Source organism: Bombus pyrosoma, linkage group LG10 (genome assembly GCF_014825855.1).
Source record: "Bombus pyrosoma isolate SC7728 linkage group LG10, ASM1482585v1, whole genome shotgun sequence".
In the NCBI taxonomy this organism is placed as follows: Eukaryota; Metazoa; Arthropoda; class Insecta; order Hymenoptera; family Apidae; genus Bombus; species Bombus pyrosoma.
In genome coordinates, this window is record NC_057779.1 from 4,682,722 (window position 1) to 4,703,953 (window position 21,232).

Below are 21,232 nucleotides of genomic sequence, written 5' to 3' on the forward strand. Positions count from 1 at the left end.
AGCTATCGGGGTAACAGAAATCCAACTCCTCGAGTGAAACGAAAGCCTTCGAATGCACCGTCCGGCGAACCGTGGAGCACGAGGACGCTTTTTCTCGTTGCACGGTTATTAGAGAATCCTCGGTAACGAGAGGCAAGCGTGTGCACGAGTCGTTACAGGGTATACGAAGGCAAAGAACTGGCAGCCGCCCCGTTATTATTATTCTCCCTGGTCCGCGGCATAATGGAACGGGCGTTTTCATTGAACGTGTTCGTTGCGTTCGACCGAGAAGTCCGACATTTTCATCGGGAAATAATGCGGGGCCGGCGCAAAGGATTTCTTCACGACGGCCTACCAAACACGCCGAAAGCTCTCTCCTTGTGGAGAGTCTCGGCCGTTTTTATTATTCAGCCGCTTGATCTCGCCGCGGCTCCACCTGAATGGGGGGAGCAACGACTCGGTCGTAATGGAGGTGTATTATGCATCGCGCAAATGAGATTCATCCGATTAAATACAATGAGTCCTCCCGTTGCACGGTTCGCGTTCAATGGACGATAGATTCGAAGGTGTCTGTTCGCGAGGTCGTCGAACAAACGAGTTCGTATCCTGCTGCGACGCGTTGCATCTCGTCAAATGTAAGATCGCTCGACGAAAGAGTATTCCGTGCTTTCTCCGTGCATTCGTGAAACGTTACACATAGCGCGTGCGATGCGGCAAACAATCGGAGTTCGTAGTGTCGTTGTTCTTCGTCGGCCGTTTTAGAAGTGGATCAGCTTTCAAAGTCCCTGTTACTCGATAATCTTGAACGTTGATTTTCAATAGCCCCCGGGAAATACAACGCTTTGACTTGAAATCAATAGTTCCGGGTATTCCGTGCCGAAAAGGAACCTACTCTAGACGATTCTTTAAAGCGAACTACGCTACTTCCCTGTAAAGAATGCCCTTTTCTTCCTGCCTCTAACGATTCTGCCTTTTCTTACGAACTCGGGCCGCGCCGGGGCAAGCCGGATGCTCTCAGTTCCACGTTCACCGCAGGGAAACGAAAAATTCCATGAATACATCCTTTCCAACCCTTCCACTGCTAGGTACATTCTTTTGATAGTTTTAGAAGGAAATTTCAATGATAAGAAATTATCACCGGTACGTGCGAATAGTTTCCCCGTCAAAGATCGCGCAATTTGGAACACATATTGCTTCGTGGAGCCGTTTCTCCCGGTGGCGAGAAGTACGGCTCTCGAAAAGTTTATTAAAACTCCGGTAGGATTTCGTCGGAAGTTTCGTCAGAACTTCGAGACACGTAGTTGGACGAAAAGTTCGAAAGTGGCCGCTTTAAGAATTCTCTTTCAACGGCGCAGATTTACCCGTCGCGAAATTCATTACGCGTCAGAATTTCCCACGGACGAAGCTACGTCGTTCGTAACTTTCTCCCTAATCGTCTTTCGGATATTCCATTTCGTGTCCAGCTTCCGTTTCATTCGCGATCGTCCACATGACTTCGACGAATATCACATAGAGGTATCAGAGATCCGAATCGATTCATCGATTCAACGAATCGACGATGTAATTACACGACTTTAACGAGCGTAATATGTCTGATTGCAGTGAGGGAGGTTACGTTGTCCGAGCTCAGGGACTCGATAGCGAGGTTACGGGAGAGAGTGAAGCTCGTATGCCGAACGAGGGGTTCTCCGCCCCCAAGGGTGCACTGGCTGAAAGACGGTATACCGCTGCACCCTCGAAGAGGCCTCAGGATTCAACACAAACGGTGAGTCTGCTTTCCACTTTGGTTTCCAGCGAAAAATATTCGCGAAACAGCTCGGGGAAACATCGCGTCTGCGCTTCCGGCTATTTACGAGGGAAAACGTACAGGTTGCGGTAAAAGGAATTCAATAGAGCCGTTCTGAAAAAAAGAAAGCACCGAGTATAATGCGCGAGCGTTTCGCGTGCGTCGGAAAAATCGTCGGGGTAACGGCTCGTCGCGGCCCGCGCGAAACTATTCGCTCGTAGCGAGCGCACGCTCCCACTCGCGAGACAACTTTTGCTTCTCAACACGAAGCAAACGGTTACGAAACACCGCGAAACTTTCAGATTTTCGCCGAACGTTTATAACCGGGATAACGTACGACAAACTCGCCTGTTCTCCGACTAATTCGCGATTAACGAAATCGTTTCGTGTTTGGCACCGATTTCCAACAACGACTCGCGAACTTCCGCCGCTCGTTTTCTCGTCGTTTTTCATCGTCCCCCACCATCCTCTCGATTCAACGTTCGTACAGCTTCTAATATCGTTGCCAAGAATACTACTCGCGTGTGACATCGATTTCTGCCCGCCTCCGTCGTAGTCGCGTGCCTCCGAGCAATCGATCGTAACGACATAATCGCCATTATTACGCTCGATTTCTTTTATTACTACCGTCGTGGCTCGGTTTCCTCTAGAATCCGCGGCTGGGAAATAAAAAAGGCCTCTTAATCGTTTCGTTTGAACCGCCTCCAAAATATTTATTCGCCTTGTCCACAAGAAGCCGCGATCTTCGACCAGCGATCTCCACCTTCTCGTGTTCTATTTTCTTCTGTTTCTTTCTCGCTTGTGAGCAATCCGCGTAATCGCGACGAAAGATCGAGGGAAGAAACGGCGAGGGTGGTGTCGCCGTTCGGAGGCCGATAACGCGAGTTTCGTGCGGCGAACACGTGCCGAGCTTGTTAAAGCGATTGGCGGTTTGTAAATCTCTCGCGTGGCCGTGTGGCTCCGCGAGCGGTTACCACGGCCCTGGGAACCGTAATAATTTCAGACGGCCTTTCGGCCGGATTTACTATCCACGGAGGAACGATTATAGCGAGTGAGCCGGCCGGCCCTCTTCTCTGATGACTCAACTGTTGGCAAGACTCTCGTTTCGCTGATGCTGGTGCTGCTTCTGCCGCTGTTACTCTTTAAAGATGATGTATTCGTGTGGCAGTCGAGCTGGCCGCGTGTGCGTGCAGCTTCTTGCCGGTCCGACGCGAGCATATTGTAATGGAAACCGTCAGCTTCTTTTTCCTTTGCCCGTCAAAGTCTACGGTTTCAAACTTTTCTACCGAGCCGCTTGCGTCGCTCTTCATTTTTCCCGTCCTTTCCTCGTAATAACGCTTAAGCAACGCGTCTCTCCTTTCTGCCACTATCTCTCGCAACTGTGCGATATTGTAAACTGTTTTCTTGCGAGTTGCTTCGAAAGCTGTCGGAGAAGGCTCTGCTTTTCAACAACGTTCCAGGCGAGAAGAAAGTGAATCGCGACATATTTTTGCTTTCGCTCTCGAAAACGCGACGAGAGGATTCGCAGGGTGAGTTTAATGGCCGTTTGTAATTAGTCGGTGGGGACGCTTTACCTGGAACGCCAGAATGCCAGCGAATCGATAGGAAAGTGGCACTTGCCGCGATTGCTCCGCGACGACACGCCCGCCACCGTTTTTATAGAAATTTTAATGAACACTCGTAAATAATTAGAGACCGAAGAAATGGATTTTTCATATTTTGCGTATGATGAAAGGGTTCGACGAAGCGCGATGCGTGACGGAAAAAAAAAATAGCTGGAAAGCACGTCGCTCAAAGATTACGTGGTATACTGCAGGGGCGAAATTTTTGTTGCAGAATTTTTTACGAGCTACTAGTAATTAATTAATCGACAGACCACGCGTGAAAGAATGTTCTCTATTGGATCGCCGCTCGTTTACGTTGCGTTGGTCAAGACAGCTGTACTCGCGTATCGTTGATTTATGACTCGCGAGGAAAACTCATTCTCCTCGCTGGAATTATTAGCGGCCGACATTCTATACCGTTTTACGTCGCCCATCGATATTGAGTTTTATTACCTCTCGCGGATTAATCAACTGCCTGTCGCTAAAGTTCCAGCCATCGCTCGAAGCTCTAATTTCTCGAACAGTCGCATCGAAACGGAGAAACAGCTACGAAGGAGGCGAGATGAAAATGTTTCGTACATCATTTATGGTATACGTTATTTTCTATATTTTCAGACCGTTTGATATGTCGAGGATAAGCTGATATATATATATATATATAATTATATATTGATAAAGAAAGAAATTTGTCGTCCGGGGACAGCTTCGATCGCAAACTTGTGGCCAGTGAGAAACGCCATAAAAGAGAGATCTTACGACGATCCTTCACCGGGTTTGTCATGGACGGGACTGGCGTACGCTCTGTCGTAATTTTCAATTACTGTCTACGACGTGGACCGGCCGAAGCCCGTTCATTCCGCTGGAAGCACGGGTCCTCGTCGTAAAATCGAACGTGCTCGGGGTTGGTCGCGTGTACGTGGAAGATTCACGAGCGTAAGATCGCCACACCGTCTCTTAATACGATCAACAGAGTTTCGATAGACAGAATGTCACCGTATCGAAGTTATCGCGCAGCCAGATGCAAGCAGAGGAGGATATCGATATTGCGCGAAACGAAAGTTCGCTTTGACCAGCGAGAAATTTTGATATCGTTCGTAATGGAATCTGTTTTTCCTTTCGTACGTAGCCACGTTGTTGCCGATCGCGCCTCTTTGCTAAGGGCAAGAAATTTCAGCCGGGGCGCCGATGGATTCCTATCGCACAAAAGGAGAGGGCAAAAAAGCGGCAAAGAGAAAACAGAGGGCGAGCGTTGAAAGGAGTCCCGACGTTGCCTCGCGACATTAATTTTCCACCAGCATTCAATTAACTTGAAAGCCCAGGACGCGGCTCAAAATTACGCGTCAATCGAATTAAGCAATAAACAAGATTCGTGGAAGCAGCGATGCCTGAACTCGCGTACCGCGCGAGACCACCGAACGTTGCTTTCAGAAAGCAAAGGGAACGAGACATTCTCGAAAGAATTCAGTCCTTTCGAGTAATCGGTTGTACAGAATTTCTATTAGAGGAAAACAGAGTTTATTTGACAGTCCGCTGACGATTTTCTAATTTCCTTGAAAGCGAACGAAAACCTCTGCCGTGTCTTTGCTTAATTTCGCGTTAAGCGACTACCGAGTGGAAAGAAAGGACAGTGGCGCGTGCCTGCGAGACGCTGATTAATATTCACCGCGAGAATCTCGACATCGAAATTAATTTAACCGGGCGTTCGGCGTCGATATGACGAACGACTGGCGGAAAACCGAGTCCGATATCCAGGCACCGGTGAATTAATATTAACAATTAATCAAGGCAAGACGAATACGCGTGCTTCTCGTTGAAGTTTGATCAATGCCGACGGTTGCAGCTGGCAATTATTCCGAAATTATCACGTTCGTACGTTGTCGTTACGTACAACCGTGTTCCTGGGCGTTTATTATCCGGCCGGCAGTAGTTATCTCGCTAATTTGTCATCCGTAAGTACCGGAGGGGTGAGCCGGCTGACAAAAGTGCACCGTCGCGTAAGAGCCCTTATCGAGAGTGCTTCCGCGCGACGTTCTTTGCGCCCCCTCGCCCGTAAATTAAATGGGTAAATGTTATAATTACGAGCCGTGCGCTTCGCGCCTTACGCCTTGCGCTTCGTGCCGCTCAAAGAATCGGAGTCGCGCACCCTGCATTTCGCAAACACGTTAATCCCGTGAATCTTCTCTTCCTTTCTCTTGCCGGCTCTTCCGTATTCCCTTCAGTGCCGTGTTTTTTGAAGCACGTAACTCTCTTTGCCATTTAATTATATCGCAATGGGAACGATCGCGAAGCAAATCAGGAGGATTTCGAACCTTAGGTATCCCGTTTTCAAACGAAGGCCTTTCATTTACTCATCGCTGCTGTATTGCTATCGAATTTCCATCGATCCGGTGGACACTAGGCTAGCGAGCGTTATCCGACGCGGCAAGCTATTAGGTGATTGCAGGTATACAAAACGTATTTCAACTCTACGTTTTCCGAACGTCTACCTTGGAGCGTCGGCCAGCTTTGAACTACGTCCGATCAAACCGCCGTTCCTGCGTCTCGTCCATGAGAGAAAATTTAATAGAAAGATATATCTCGTAATTTTCCCCGTTGCGTTGCTCGGGACCAGACTGCGGAAGCGACACGAGAATTCGAAAGAACGTGGAAACGAAGATAGTTTTCAGGGGAAACGAGCCGTTATCTATCGCTGAATATCGTCGAAATTTCAACGACGATGTTGAGAACATTCGAATATTATGCTAGGGTAATCGCAAAAGCGCGACAAGTTGATCATAAAGGCGAGACATAAACGATATTAGACCGCGAGACAAGTCCATGACCGCTAGCTTTACGACTCGTCTCGACTTATCGAACCGACGACCGTGCCGTTTTCGTGACCATTCAGAGTAGCGTGATTCCATGTCCTATAAATCCATTTATGACTATTCGATTCCATTATTTAATATTCGATTTCGTTATTTATCACTGCAGCCAATTTTCGGAACTTTGCAGCACTTAAATCGAACCGCGTGATTATCCGGTGAAGCAAAGCGTAATTCGTTCTGGATATAATCCAGTAACGAAGCAACGCCGGTATTAAGTCATCCCATAACTAATGCGACCATCGGTTTTACGTACACCAGCTGAAAATAAAAAAGATCGATCAATAACGAATGTTCCTACTATCTTTGTCATTTCATGTCTTTCTTTTTTAGTAAGTTTTATCTCCAACTTCATAGAAATCCGATGATAACAAGGCTCGTATCGTCTTAAACTTAATTGTTAGAAGAAGCACACAACTCGTGGAATGATCCAATAGAAGAAGCACGAGAGGAAATTTATGCGGTATAATTTGCTCGCTGTAAAAACGGACACCGCCCAAAGATCGTAGTCGCGAGTAAATCGTTGTGTAACGGAACTGCGTTTCGTTCGAGGGGCGTACGAATGCACGCTCGAGTTTCTACCGTTTTCCACTCACAAATCTCTCCGACGACCATTGAACGTGCCTCTTACCTCCGAAACGGAACCACCCCCGGAAGGTCTTAACCCAGTGCAAACGGCAAGTGGCGTTCGTTGCTCGTTACACCGAAACCGTTCGTACTCGTCTCTCTGCGCTTGTACGTGCTACCCGAGCAGGAAAGATTGCCACCAATAAAATGTTAATAGGTTAACGAGTAACAACCGGATCCTCTCGGGGACTCTGCAAACAGACCGCGTTATTGCTGAGCGGAAGCTGCCTCTTCTCTCTCTCTCTCTCTCTCTCTCAGACTCCCTCTCTTTCTCTCTCCCTCTTTCCCTCTACCTGTGTGTTACGCTGTTTCACCTTCGCCTTGTGAACTCATCGCTAATGAAAATTAATAAATCAGCGGAAACCGCACCCCATGAATCCCTTCGGCTAGACACGAGAGCCCTTTTTCGCGTGCTGATTGAATACGAAATTACTGGAAGGGAATTCGAGTAATTTGCGCGACATTGCTCGTGATTTTCGCTTTTCGAAGGACGAAATAACCAGCCTCTGACACTTTCTGCTGCACGATGACTCGTTCGCGGTCGACAATGGAAATCAAAGTTGCGCTTACACGTTGCATGGTATCCAAGGACCGAGATTTTTCCAGCGTAACGAATTTTGTTGATATTTAAATCCGATAAAAATGTATCGAAACAAGAGCGTCTCTCGCGCGAAACTACAAAGCTTTATGAAGCAGAGAGATTGTACTATGTTCTAATTCGCGTGAATTTATATACATTCGAATGAATAATGGGCCAGGAACGACGTGGCACTTTCCGGCCTCATACTAATTATTTTCACGACCTATCGATTATTCTTTTGTTAGTCCGTTAGAAGCGATACGCCCCGCGGCTTTTTGTTCTTTGGCTCTATCGATTAGATGCCGAACGTGTTTCTGGTGACCGTGTTGAAAAAAAAAATCTGTTACGTGAAAGCTCGTGTCGACGTTAACTACGAAGGGCCGAAATTTCCGTTCAATAGAAACGTCGCGGTCACTTTCGACCACTTACGTTCCACTCTGTAAACGAACTGTAAACCTATCCGAACGCTTCAAACGATACCTGGTTTTAATGCCTAAACCTCGGCAAGTGACACACGCTTTACGAAATACGCTTCTCGATTTCTCTTTGTAGTCCTCCGTCCAGACTGATCGTGACGTGAACTGTATTCGTAGTCGAAGCTTGGTTCCTCTTCGCGAGGCTCGCGGCATCAATATTTATGCGCAAACAAACGGGACATCGATGCACAAACGTTCCTGATCCAATAAACACGAAAATGGAAATGCTAGCCAGGCTGGGTTCTTGTCATCTACGATCGGTATAATATCTCATAGAGCATCGAAAAGTGAAACGGATAGGAAATATTTAGGAGGATTTGGTGGTTCAAACAGAGTGTTATCCTTCTGTTCGAATGGATAGGCTGCGAAAAAGATTTCTGGCGTTCAGACGCGAAACACGGTCGTATCAAGCACGTCTGACCATGCACGGGCCTCTTCTACTTGCCGATTCTGATCACAGCGGTGAAGGAAGGCGCTCGAGCTGGAAGAAGTCCTTTGATTCCTCCGTTTCTTACGTTGTAATTTTCTAGTCCAGCGAGGAATCAACGTCTTTCTCAACGAATGTTCTAAACGTCGCGTCGGCGGAAACAAAAAGAGTTAAAAATTTTCGCCGAAGTCTGTTATTCCGTAAGAGTGACACGAGAGTGATAAATTTTATCGCGAGACGGTCGAAAAAGAATCCAAAGCCTGCTGCAGACTCGAAGGCGAGTGGCTGCCGTAGTCCCCGGTAAACAAAGCGGCAAAGTCAACAGGATTTTTAACAAGCAATTTAGAGTTCACGCGGGAGCCATTATCACGATGACGCGGGGATCTTTATGCGCGTCGCGCTTCGTTACGAACACTTTTCATCGGCGAGATCCTCGAAAGCGAGCGCCAGTCATAAAGTTTATCCGGCCGTCTGGAGTCAAGTTGTTTCGCTTTCGTTTCAAAGCCTCCGATCTCGTTCTCGGTCGCCGATAAAAAAATCAACCGACAACTGCATTTGCATACGCGGGCAAACTATCTCGCATTTCCGTCGATAAATATACTTTCTGGCCACGGAGTTTAGCCCGGATCAGCAGCCAGTCAGGTCGAATGCAGATTTACGCAAAATAGGATTCGTTCGGCCTAGCTCTCCGTCGAAACAGAGGCCATCCCGTACTGTCGTTGGTTTTCAATTTCGATTAAGTCTGCGAGCTGAACGAAAAACTTGCAGCTACCGACCGCTATTAAAACTGCCGACTTTTATAATAATGAAAAAGAAATTGCAGTCTCGTTGACCCTTTGTTATCGAGCGCATCAATTTTACAGCGCGCGATTTCGTTTCTCGCAGACGCGTCGGCCGTCCGCTTTTATTCGGAACAGCGGGCGAAAGAATGGTGCGCGAGGTACGGCGTGCGAGCTTCCCAGGCTTAAAAGCTCGGCCGTTCGAGCCGGCTTTTCAAGCAGTATCTCAGCTTTACGGTTCTCGATTCCAGAAACGCATACGAATACGGCCGGCCCGTGTGTATAATTTACCAGAGGCCGGACGAGCTCGCGAAGGATGGACAGAGTTATTCGGGTGTGCGCCGTCGCTTATTCTCCGACTTCTCGAACTGCACGGCATTTTCATTGAAATACCGCCAACGCCATGGGCCAGCTTCGAAACCAGCGTCTGTTTTCACGGCTGACAAGCGCCGGGTTTCGCCACGGTCGCATAATCGATCGCTCTCTTTATCTCCTCGCGATTCAAACTCTTCCCTCGTATATAAATTTCCACCTTCTCCCGTTTTACGTTCCAACACCTGCCTGTTTCTCCAGCTGACGGAACGATTATTTTCGTTAAGCTTCCAGTTTCGGTTTGTCCCGGTCGAATTCGGTATACATTTCCTTTCTTTTCTTTTTTTTTTTTTACGATCAACAATAAAACAAACGCTCTACATTTACCGGTTGACGAAACGTTTAGAGAGCGATAGGCGGGTGAAAAAAAAAACGGGGGGCGATCAAACGTACAACGCGATTCGCTGAGCCGCGTGGCAACGGTTACTTTTAAGCCGAAACTCGCGGGCCGTGGAAAATTCATCCGCACATCCTATTAAAAAGGTCTCTCGAGCACGTTGCGTTGAAAATTGCTCGAAATTCGTCACATTCTGTCAATAACGAGTCTTCCCGTAATTCGTCAAAGGGAACTGCCACGGATAGGTACTTTGTCCCTCCCTTTACCATTTCCCTTATACGTCGCATAATCGTTATCCACGACTCGAGGTGTTAATATTCACGGTTACGGTTATTAATATCAGCGCTAACTGGAGCGGTAATGGTAGCATCGTACGCGCGGTATTATCGCTATATTCTTACTGCTAATGCTGTTGCCGTTGACACAACATGTGTACGAGCATAATTTGTAATAATTAATATACCTGCATATACCTACATATCTGCACGTTACCTGTTCATCCTCGTGCGCTTCAACGCGCGATCGTTCGGAAAGCTATTTCTCTGAATGTCAGGTAGCGTAACGCTTGTGGAAAATTTAATTCCAGATCAGATTACCATTTTAAAATGGGACATCCTGCGTCGATCGTAGCTATGGTTATAGATCTCTGATGAAAACGTTGGATATCGCATACATTTGAAGTTCGAAGAACCGTGTTGCAGATTTTTGTTTCCTTTGCAAGATCATCTATCATCTCGTTGGACAAACCAACGACGCTACCGTTTCGTCACTTGTCAATTTTAACGCAGCAACCAGTTCCTCTAAGACGTCAATGGTCTTTAGACAATCGTCTTACAAAGTCTCGAATCTTCAATGTTGTCGATCCCTTTTGCCGAATACGCTCTTTCGCTGACTCCTACACCGACAAAATTGATCTTTTCGCGCGAATGGTAGCACCTTAAGAAGCTCGCTGTACGATATTCTACTTGAAAACGATGTTTAGCTTCCCTGCGTCAAGCTGGTCTGGTCCATTGCATACTTAACTTTCGTTCGTCTTCTATTACGTTTCTTTTGTCTTTATCGTTGCTCGCTTATTCCGTATCGTTTTCTTTCCTTCTTCTTAGGAATTGGCTTTCTCTGCGCGATATTCTCCTACTAAATTGGTACTTGACCCGTATAAGAAATAAATTCGATCGAATCGTACGGTGATTCGACCGCGAGATCGTCGAGGACGCGAAACTCAGCTCTATGAACGATGGAGACAAGCGAGCTTTGTATCGAAACGAGTATCGTTACGGATAAAAGTTCTCATCGCCCTGGTCGGTCGGTGGGAATACAAGAAAGAAATGAATCGCGTATTCTGTCAATTCTACGCGTACGCGCGAAATAAAACGGCGAACTTTCCCTCCCTTGTCCCTCCTCTTTTCTGCTTGCGAGCTTTTGCCCACGACAAGTGACAGGTAACTTTTAAACGAGCCCAGAATGTGAGTGCAGTAAAAATACTCGCGAAAGGTAGCACAGGCGCGACGAACAAACGGCAACTCGCGCTGCCTATTATTTCGCGAATCTCGGCTTTCCCTCGGTGTCCGCAGCCGTCTCTTTGTGAACACGCACGAAATTTTCTCTCGGCGAAACCCTTCCCGTTCTCGGGGAAAAAGTTACTGAAACGTCGCGTAGGGATCGCCGAGTATCCAGTGCTCAAATGTTGTTAAAGTTCCTTCTACTTTGATGTTTCATTTCGGGAAGAAAATTTACGTTGTTACGAGACAAGCAGGTAGTTGTCGAAAATTTGTGAAAAACTGGAATCGATTAGTACGCAAGTGCAACGAGGCTCGACGCAAAAATGTAGAAAGAAAATGTTCGCGCCTAGTTAACACGGAGAGTGTTACCTAGAAGGGAATTTCCGACGAAATCGGCGTAGAACCAAGCAGTCTGGAAATGAGAACGGACCCGCGAGGCAGTTCGGGGACCCGTGGGGCATTTTTGGAAATCGGAAAATAGGGCAACGCGCGCGTGCCGCGATAAGAAGACTCGAGGCATTATCTACGTAAGCAGTAGACAGAAATAGCTGGCAAAATCTGCGAAATCCTATCATGCTGGTGCGGTAGTTATTAATTTAATGCTTGAAGAGCGCGGGTGCCGCAGGGAGGCGAAGTGAAATACGTAATGAACACGGAAAGCTCGCCGGGGCGGCGGAGATTAATATATCTTGATCGTTAAGTATTAACGTGAGAAACGGACTTGCCGGGTTATTTCGGATTATTTGCGCGTATAAATTCGAGGCTTCGCTCCCTCTCTCTCTCTCTCTCTCTCTCTCTCTCTTTCTTCGCTCCATTCCTCTTCAACGCACAGCTATTTGCAGGAACTTGTTACATCGTTAACGGACAGTCGGTCGTCAAGAAGTTCTCGTTGGTCCGACAAACTTGCCGGAACTTGGAAGCAGATGCTCCGGATCTTTGAAAGTGTTTCGCGATCCACAGTTGCGATCGATCGCAAAATTCACTCTCCCTCTCGCTTCCCGAATCCCTGGTTCCTGCGTATAAAATATTTCTAGTGAAGGTTCGGTCGGAAGGTAGTCGATCCGCTTTGAAGTTGGATAACGAGGACAGTAGAGGTGGTACGGACAGTAGCGGACAGGGTAGCCTGACACGGTCGAAAGGTTGATTTAAGGAATTTCCCGGAAGCGACGGAACAGCAGGCGCTCCCACGAAGTTTGCCCGGTCGAGTTCGAAATTCCCGGTAAGCCGGGTGGATTCGCGGTACCATTCATTAAAAAAATTCTTCTCCCACAGGAGGTACTTTAAGGGCGACTCTTTTGGCTAGCGTCTGGCCGGTCACTGCCAGAGGATTACTGCGGTTGAAAAAGCGCGGAACAATCGCGTGTGGGAGAACGGAAAATCGTGGGCGGAAAGGAAAGAGAGAAAAAAATATCGCAGCCACTGAGTCGAGCGAACTGGCAAAGGAAAAAGAACGAACCGCCCTCACCGACGTTGCTGCCAGGAGGAACGAAATTAACGACTAAACGAGCGGGCTGCTCGCGCTCGCTGCATCTCCGCTACCGGATGAAACAAACGTACTTTCGGGGATAACTGTGACCGACCGACAAGCTTCTGGTAACTTTGGTCGTGTCCTGGACCACAGCCAAACACGATTAAGTCGCCGCCCTCTTCCTTCCAGGGAACAAAAAGGAAGAACGGAGGTTGAGACGTTGGAAAGGGGCCGATACCTGAGACATCTGCAAGGTGTTTCTTCCATTGCCGGTGGCATAGCGCAACGGCAACTCCTCCGCTCCCTTTACCCATCTGCTTCGTTGCAATTGCGACGCCGGTTGGATGTTGTCCAATGACAGTGGCATATCGGCCAGTTTACCCTGTCGAAACCCTCCACGTGGAAAACGAGGTTGGACTGCGAACGTGGTGAGGGTAAAGGCCGAACGAGAGCACCCGTCGCTGTCGGAGGATCGAAGCGGGGCGAAGGGCTGCCAGGGTAAAATCAACTGGCGATTTTCCACGGTTGATCCACAACGGTTCGGGGTTAACTTACTGCGGTACCCTTCGGCTCGAATCAAATATTTATAGATTCCTTGGAGGGGAAAATGTATCGGCTGACCGATCGTTCGAGCGTGCCGGAAATGCGCGGGGCAACCTTCGACCGCCTCCACTAATCCCTAGAAACGAGGGCGAAACCTAGCTTCGTTCCGGTGCAATTAACCCTTCGCATCGTTGGAATATTTATGAAAGGGCGTCTGGAAACTTTGCCCGTTTTCTGCCCCTAAAACAGAGGACTTACGGTTTTTCTTGCAGCTGCTTCACGAGGCTCCGAGTCGAATCTTCCATTTGCGAAGGGACTTGGAAATTACGCTGTGAAAACCAGCCAATCGTCCTCTCAACGGTATTAGTAGTTCACGAGAAAGCAACGAGGTGGAAACAAAAGCAAAGAGAAATGGAGGAACGCTTCCTCCCGCCGTTACTACAAGGAATATACAATCTGCTCTCGGCAATTAGTAACGATTAATTAAGAATATTCGTGGCGTTCCGCTCGCGCGGGTTTCTTCCTTTAAAGACCCCGACGCTCATAATGGAACCTGCATGAAATTTTGGTAGAGAGGAGAGGGCCGTCGACGTTCGCCGTGGAATCATCAGGGCTGCTCACGTGGCGCGGAAAGAGAAGGATCCCAGACTGCGTCAAGAGAGTCACGGGGTCGAATGGGAGGTCGGTGCCTTTGTGCACGGCAAATTAATAATTAATTAAAACTGATGGGCATCCGTGGCCAAAGCTTGGACGCGGAGCTTCTCCAAACGCGCGCTTGGCGATGGTTCGTTGTCTCGCAAAAAAGGTTCAACCCATCCATAAGGCGAACTACCATTTTTAGTCGCGACCCTTGCTTTGTGGTAATTTGTTCCATTACATGAAAGCCGTGGAAAAGGACACGGCATTCGCGAATTAATCGTTAATTAGAAAAGCGAAATAAATACGTCGTGTTCCCGTCGTACACACGGTCGTGTCTCGCCACCGTTTTTATTCGTTTTTCCCTCCTCGTCGTAATTGGTTTGCGACGCCATCTCATTCGTCACCGAAAATCGATAATCGTTCCTCTTTTCGATCGTGGCGAACGGAGCATGGGTACGTTGTAACTTTGTGGAAATTCGAAAACGCGTTTACGTGACGGAGAAATACGACCGCGGAATCGAACGTACAGCGTTGGAAGTTTCGTTCGTTCGCAACGAACAGGCTCTCGTTCGGAAAAATCGATTGTTCCAGCCGGAGACGAGAGGGCACGACCTTGCACGCTCGAGAAAATCCAGCCAGACGCGGCAGACTCGCGAATCAAATTACCAAGCCGTCGGCCAACTGTAACGCGTTAGTTTATAATTTAACAATTTCGCTGGGACGGTGCGGTCGTCGCCAACGATCCCAACGAACGCGAACTACGACGCGGTTCGTTATACCCGAATCTCTTTCACGCCTCTTCGGCCCCGAGCTTTTGTACTTTATTCCGTTTTAAAAGCCTCTTTTCGCAACTTTCAACGACTTTTCTGCTATTACTCGGTCAGCCTGCGCGTAATCCTTTTACGAATTTCTGCCACGATACCCACCACCCCCGCTCCCTCGTAGACGAAGAAAGAAAGTAGTCGGCCGTGGAGAAGACGGACAGTCTGAAAGGCACGGCGAAAGCCGCGAGGATATAAATTTACCACGGGCTAAGGTTCTTACTCACGCATTTCTAAGCGATGTTTCGGTAGCCGGCCGCACCCCGTGCCCAGACTCTCAACTACGATCCTCCCTCTGCCTCGTTTTTCGCGCGCGTGTCCGTATTTATTTAGATTCGCGACAAGGTCCAGCATCTCCGTTCTCCGTGGATGAGTCACAGCCGGGCACGTCGGACGAGAGAAGAGCGGAGAGAACGCGCGAGGAAGGCGGAGGTGCGAGAGAGGAAAACCAAGACTCCGAGAAGAGACTCTCATCCGCGGAGAGAAGAGCGAGCAAGACGAGACTCGACGCTCTTGCCAACACTCTGCTTAGATTTAAATCGGTCTGTTCGAACCGCGTACTCTTTCTCTCTCTCTCTCTCTTTCTCCCTCTCTCCCTCTCTCTTTCTTTCTCTTCGTTCTAACCATTGATTCGCTAGAAATATCTTGACGAGTCGCGGATGAACGCGAGGGAAACCTGCCCTCTGCAAACTTTACGAAACTATTAAAAGATTCCGCGAAGAGAAGGTAGACAACAGAAGTTGCTTTCGATAACTTCTCGAGAGGATCGATTACTTTCCTACGGGTTAAATAAAGGATAAAAGAATGCGGGGTTGGAGAACATTTTCTAAAATTATTGATGCCGTCGAGCAACAAAAAAAGGGCTTAGGGGGCCCTCCCGCTGTATAAAAAGCAAACCTCACGAAAGATCAATTGACGAAAGATCGAATCGAAGGGTAGGTACAAAAGCTGTTTTTGTCTTGGAGGGATTCGAGGGCGATGCAACAACTTTGATGATGAAACCAGCTACAAAAACTACCTGCCTACCTAATATCTCTATCTCGCATCAGAAAGTTTCGATGGAATTAACGTTGCCGGAAATGAGAATACGCGATCTCGCACTCTTTCATCTGCTCTATCCGAGAGGGCGTTTCAGGAAGGGGACATGGACAAAGAGTAATCGCCGTAGCCGTAAGATTAGACCGAAAGGTCACAAAACTAAATTTCGCGATGAAAAAGGGCAGTCGGCCCGACCAAGATCACCCTCCTGTCGGAGCAAAGAAGCGGAAGTGGTCGCAAACGGTAACTTTTGCGAAGTGGAAAGCTGGACGAGGCGGAAGTCGAACGCAGTCTCGAAAGGGAAGTAAACGAGGAAAGCCGGAGAGGAAGAAGGAAGGCAGGAAAAATGCGAGCGAAGGGGAACGGAGAGTTAAGGCGACTCTTGACGAATCAGGGCGTAACCCGCAATATACGGGGTGTTCCTGAAATCGAGCTGCACCCGGAAAAGAAACGATTGCTCGTGTAAAAGTAAGTGGAAAATATAGAGTACAATTTTTCCACGCGGAGCACCGTTTTCGAGAGCATCGTGTTTGAACATTCGTTAAGTACAGGCGCACTCAACTAGCTCGTGATCTGCTTAATTTACCCAATTTGTCTAGCTACCGTTACCGTGCGATATATTGTAGCATAGGAGATAAAATATGTGAAATGTAGAGCGTGGGATGGGAATATGATCTGTGAAATGGATTTGGGATATTGGGCGTGGGATGATGGATATTAAATGTTGGATATAAGATATCGAGAGTATGGAAAGACGGAGAGTGATTATCGAGTCTAATGTGCCATTTTTGAGGTGTTAGGTATGGAAAGCAGAGTGTTGCTTGTGGGAGACACGACGTAAAACGTCGATGATGATGATGTGAGATGAAGGAAAATGGATAGAATATAGGGTTCGAGGTATACGCTGCAAACGTAAATAACGACACGTGTTAACACGAGGTATGTCGTTTCAAGTTGCACAACGATTTTGAAAACACCCTGTATAGATGCAGACGAAGAAGACTTTTGCACCGAAAGAGGCTGTGAGAGCGGCTCGATGGTTAGGCGAGATTAGAGGCGCGGGCAGGCGAATACGAGCGAGCGCTCGAAAGCTCTAGAGGACTTCACCGTCGTAGGCCACTTCATCCTCGCCAAGAACTATACCAGATTCTTCGGCTTCTTTTCTTCGCGACCGCCCAAACAGCCAGCCGCCGGACTTTCGAGCCAAGACCTTTGTTCCGATATCTGTGCCATCGACTGCAGAATCGTTTGAGCTTTTTCCAGGATATCGAATGGCTCGCACACGTAGCTCACGGTCTTGCGTCTATCAGCTGATCCTTTTCGATACGGTCGACGATCGTGCGAGAATCTCCACGACTCGTTATCGCACGAGATTCATCGCGTTGGAATTGAAAAAAGATACTCGCGATTCGTTTCGATTTGACGCGAAACAAAGGAAAAGCGATCTAAGCCGAGGTTGGAAAAGCGAGAGGAGCGGAACACGTAAGCGAGCCACGAGCTGAGAAGAGGGTGCTGCAGAAACGACGAGCGATTAATATGAAAACAAGCGGAATAATATCGCAGTTTGTTTTCTGGTCGAACGAGACGCAAAGGGCGAACAGCAATAACGCGATCCCAAGGCGCTTTGATCGAACTGAAACGAGAGATCGTAACAACGCGGATGCAGAGTGAAAAGGTGGCTGAAAAATGCATAGAAAGGGTGAAACGGTAATGGGACGAGCCGCATAAAACGTTGCTTGCACGAAACATTTACCTTCAAAGAGACGAACGTTATGATTCCTGGCGAAGAGAATGAGCGATCGCGTTGTCGAAGTCGCGCGAAACGGAATTGCAAATTAAAGCGAACAACTGCAGGCTAATGTAACGCGGGACCGGTTGCAAAACGCAACGCGATATTATTGAAAGAAACGAATATCGAGTGGTGAGAAAAACGAATGCCGCGAGCCCAGCCAATGATTGGATTAAAATAAAACAAGCGTCTTTGCAGCGATGCTTTATTTCTACGTTTGTTTAACGCGCCGGATAAATCAGCGACCGCGACACCAGACTAAACTGTTTTACATAAATGACACGCTCTATTCGTCTCGCTTCTATAATTTATCGTGTCGACGGTGGGATATTATTTTCGATGTCCAAATCGTCGTGAAACAGACCGACGCAACGCGACGCAACGCGAGGTGACGCGACGGTCGCACCCGAATGAAACGTTTTGCGAACGTTTCACAGCTTGTGGTGGAAAAACCAGATGGTGATGAGACGAAAAAGTCGGTGTAACATCGGGGGTGAAAAATAACGAAAGAATAAGGCTGGTAGCCAGCACGCGAGGAGCACCGGTTCTTTCACCAGTCAAGGCATTAAGCTCTTCTCCTTTCCTTACACCCCGTTCCTTCGTTCCTGTCGCGACTCTGAATGGTGGCGCAGCAGTGGCATTGATGGGTCACAGTATTTATAACCAAGCGAGCGTGCGAACGCCATGGCTTTTGACTACCTGCTCTTAGACGGAGGAAGCTCCGCTTTCTGATATTTCGTCCGGGCCGCAGAGACTCGCGCTTTCAACCGAGTGTCCGCTCGGAAAAACGACGGACGCCATAAATCCGGCCAGTTTTCCGTAGTGCGACCGTTCTTTGTCCGAAAAAGGCATTCATCTCGTCACGGAGGCTTCTTCGAAAAGCTGGAATCTTTGGAAAATTTCCTCGAGCAGTCGCTGGAAGGTGAATTTACCGATAACGATATTTACGCGAGCGAATCAGCCACGAGTGAAATTTGCGCCACTCGAGTCGTGACGTGGAAAGTTTGAAACAATGCGGGATATACCTTGAGCCTTTCGAAACAAGAGAAGGCGAGAGAGAGAGAGTCGATCATCGGAATGTTTTATCGCGGGTTCACAAACGCCGTGAAACTCGAAATCGAAATTTCATCCCACGTGGGACGCGGAATTCCGCGTGATATGCTCGGGAAAATCCGTGCGGCTTAACGAGCTGCCACGACGAGAGTTGGAATCCCGATGGGAACGGATCCGGACTATTTCTCAGGAACAGTCCACCGGGAGCCCGCGGCGTCAGAGTTTTCCTTCTGTTCGAGAATTCAGCCTGGCCTTCCGGACCTCGTAGATGTTCACCGATCACTGGAACTCGCCGGAATTACGGCATCGTTAACGCCGCTCGTTTCGCGTTAATGTTCCCCGCTGGATTAAAATTACAACTAACGATAGGAGATCGAAATCGAGTCGGCTCGAATTACTTTCGCGAGTTTCCGCGCGCCTGCAACGGGACGTTACGTCTTTGGTAGAAAGGCCTTTCGTCCGAGGTTCCTTCGAACGCGAATCGAATTCGATGGAAATAAGAGTAAAACGGAGAGAAAACTGCATCAGGAAGGAAACGCGGGACGATGGAAACGCGAAAACGCGCTTGGCTACGAACCGAAAACTACGGCACTGAACTGTCCCGACTAAAATTAGAAAGATACGCTCAGAGTCTCGTCGGTGACTACCGAGAAGCGTCGCGTTGTCTGGCCATCGTTATTCGTATCTCGCTAACGTAACTGATTCGTTAAATCAGCCGCGGTGACTTCCAGACAACATACCGACGTAATTCGATACCGTGTCGCCTGACGAAAGTCTACCGAAATTGCTCGGTTCGAGCGACGATCGTCACCGGACTACGTCACAAGGTACGTCACCGAGCCGAAAGGAATTCGCGTCGACCATAAGTCAGACGCGCGCGTCCCACCGATCGTGCCACGTTTCTCTACGTTTCGCTGCCTCCAGACCGAATCTTTCGCGATTCTCGCATTCGTCCAACTTCTCCCCTCGTCTTTCTCTCGTACTTCTTCTCCGGTTCTTACCCTGTCCTTTCCACCTGCTCCTCTGTCACCTCCATCAAAAACACGATCTTCGTAGTTTCTACTTCCTCTTTCATAGCGTGCTTTGGAAGAGACGAATGGTAGTGCGCGGTGTTGCTCGAAGCACTCGTCTGCAACTTGCTGATTTCAGCTGACGGTCGACTCGTTCGCCGTCGAATCTCAGCTACGCATCTCGATTCGCGAGAACGAGCCAAGTAAAAAAAAGAACCCGGATAGAATAGGACCTGGACGAACCGATAATAGAAAAGAAAGCCTTATCGAGCGTCCTTGAAAGGTTGTTCGCGTCGATGTCCACGGTACAAAACGCGCGGGTCTCGCAGCCGATTCTCGATACAATCGCGCTCGGAAGAATTTCATGGAACAACGGTGGCACGGGAGAACGGGTGGACGCGGTCGACGTTGAGCGAAGAAAAACGTCTATAGAAGACGGAAAGAGAGGAGCAGGTCGTACGGTTCAACCGACAGAAGCACTAACGTAGAGAGCCAGCCGGCCAAAAGAAAACCATTAACTGCTTCCACGGGATGGAAGAAAAACAGAAGGGCCAGAAGGAGAAGGGCGAAGAAAGCAGCGCTTCCCTCTTTCTCCCTTTCGGCGTGTATCTCTTTTTCACCCCGTCGCTGTGCTCGTGCACGACATGCCGTTTCCATTACAAGACAGATAGTCCTCGCTCGCCATTCGCAGCGGCGTTCGCCATTAGGAATCCATTCTACGTCGTTGGTCAATCGGATCGGTCGTATTCAAGGAATACTTCCGATCCTTCGATATCAGGAGTCTACTTTCAAAGCCGCGAGTTTCGTCCACTATTCGTGCGAATATCGTTTCAAACCGCGTTGTAGCTATCTAACGACGCGTTCTTTGCTGCATATATTCGCGCGTGTATCGCAAATGTGCTTCCACGAAAAATCCGCGCCACTTCCTCGGCGGTAGTTTTTCGATAGCAGGGAAGAAAAAACTCGAGAGGTGCCGGAAAAATTGGGACTGCGAAATCGCAGAGCGCGCGGCTCCATTCTTATTCGCGAGAACGCTCAGGTGAGCAGAATTTCTTGACAAATTCTTCGCGTCACTTTTTCTCGTTCCGTCGCGACATCGCGTTCGGGTCCCTTCGGGCGAAGGTAACAAGGGGACAAAAAAAGGAAGAGACGAGGAAAAGCGAAGGACAGACGAGGGAAATTAAGCGTAATACCCGCATGACGGCGACCTCTCGGCGAAACGAAACGCAAGCGAAAAGCCTGTCAGAGATTACTCTAGATTTAATTTCGAATAGAAAGTCGCTTTGTCATAGAAATTCCATGCAACTAATTGACTTTAGGACGCTCTCGGAACTATCAATTTCTACTTGCTGGCGATTAAACGCCAGCTCTGCGTTCCCTACGTGTGTTTTTCAATTACGATCCAGCGAAAACGGGGAAAGAGCAGCGTTACAAGCACAAATAAGCGTACCGCGCGGCTATTATCTCTAATGCAGGCCACGGGTTTACCAGTGGAAATAAGCCGCGGAAAACGGGCTATGCGTAATTCGTATTAATCGCGA

At 48.4% G+C, this 21,232-nt stretch overlaps 1 protein-coding gene across 7 annotated transcripts in view; it reads left to right on the top strand.

The window, feature by feature from the left end:
• LOC122571467 (protein vein) overlaps positions 1–21,232 on the top strand; it is a 198,657-nt gene that overhangs the window by 111,742 nt on the left and 65,683 nt on the right. For all 7 annotated transcript variants that reach the window (XR_006318061.1, XR_006318062.1, XR_006318060.1 and 4 more), the window contains one exon: positions 1,582–1,744. Coding sequence is in view for 4 of the 7 variants with exons in the window: in XM_043735235.1 (XP_043591170.1) it covers positions 1,582–1,744 (163 nt within the window). In the remaining 3 variants the exon portion in view is untranslated. The remainder of the gene's footprint in view (positions 1–1,581; positions 1,745–21,232) is intronic.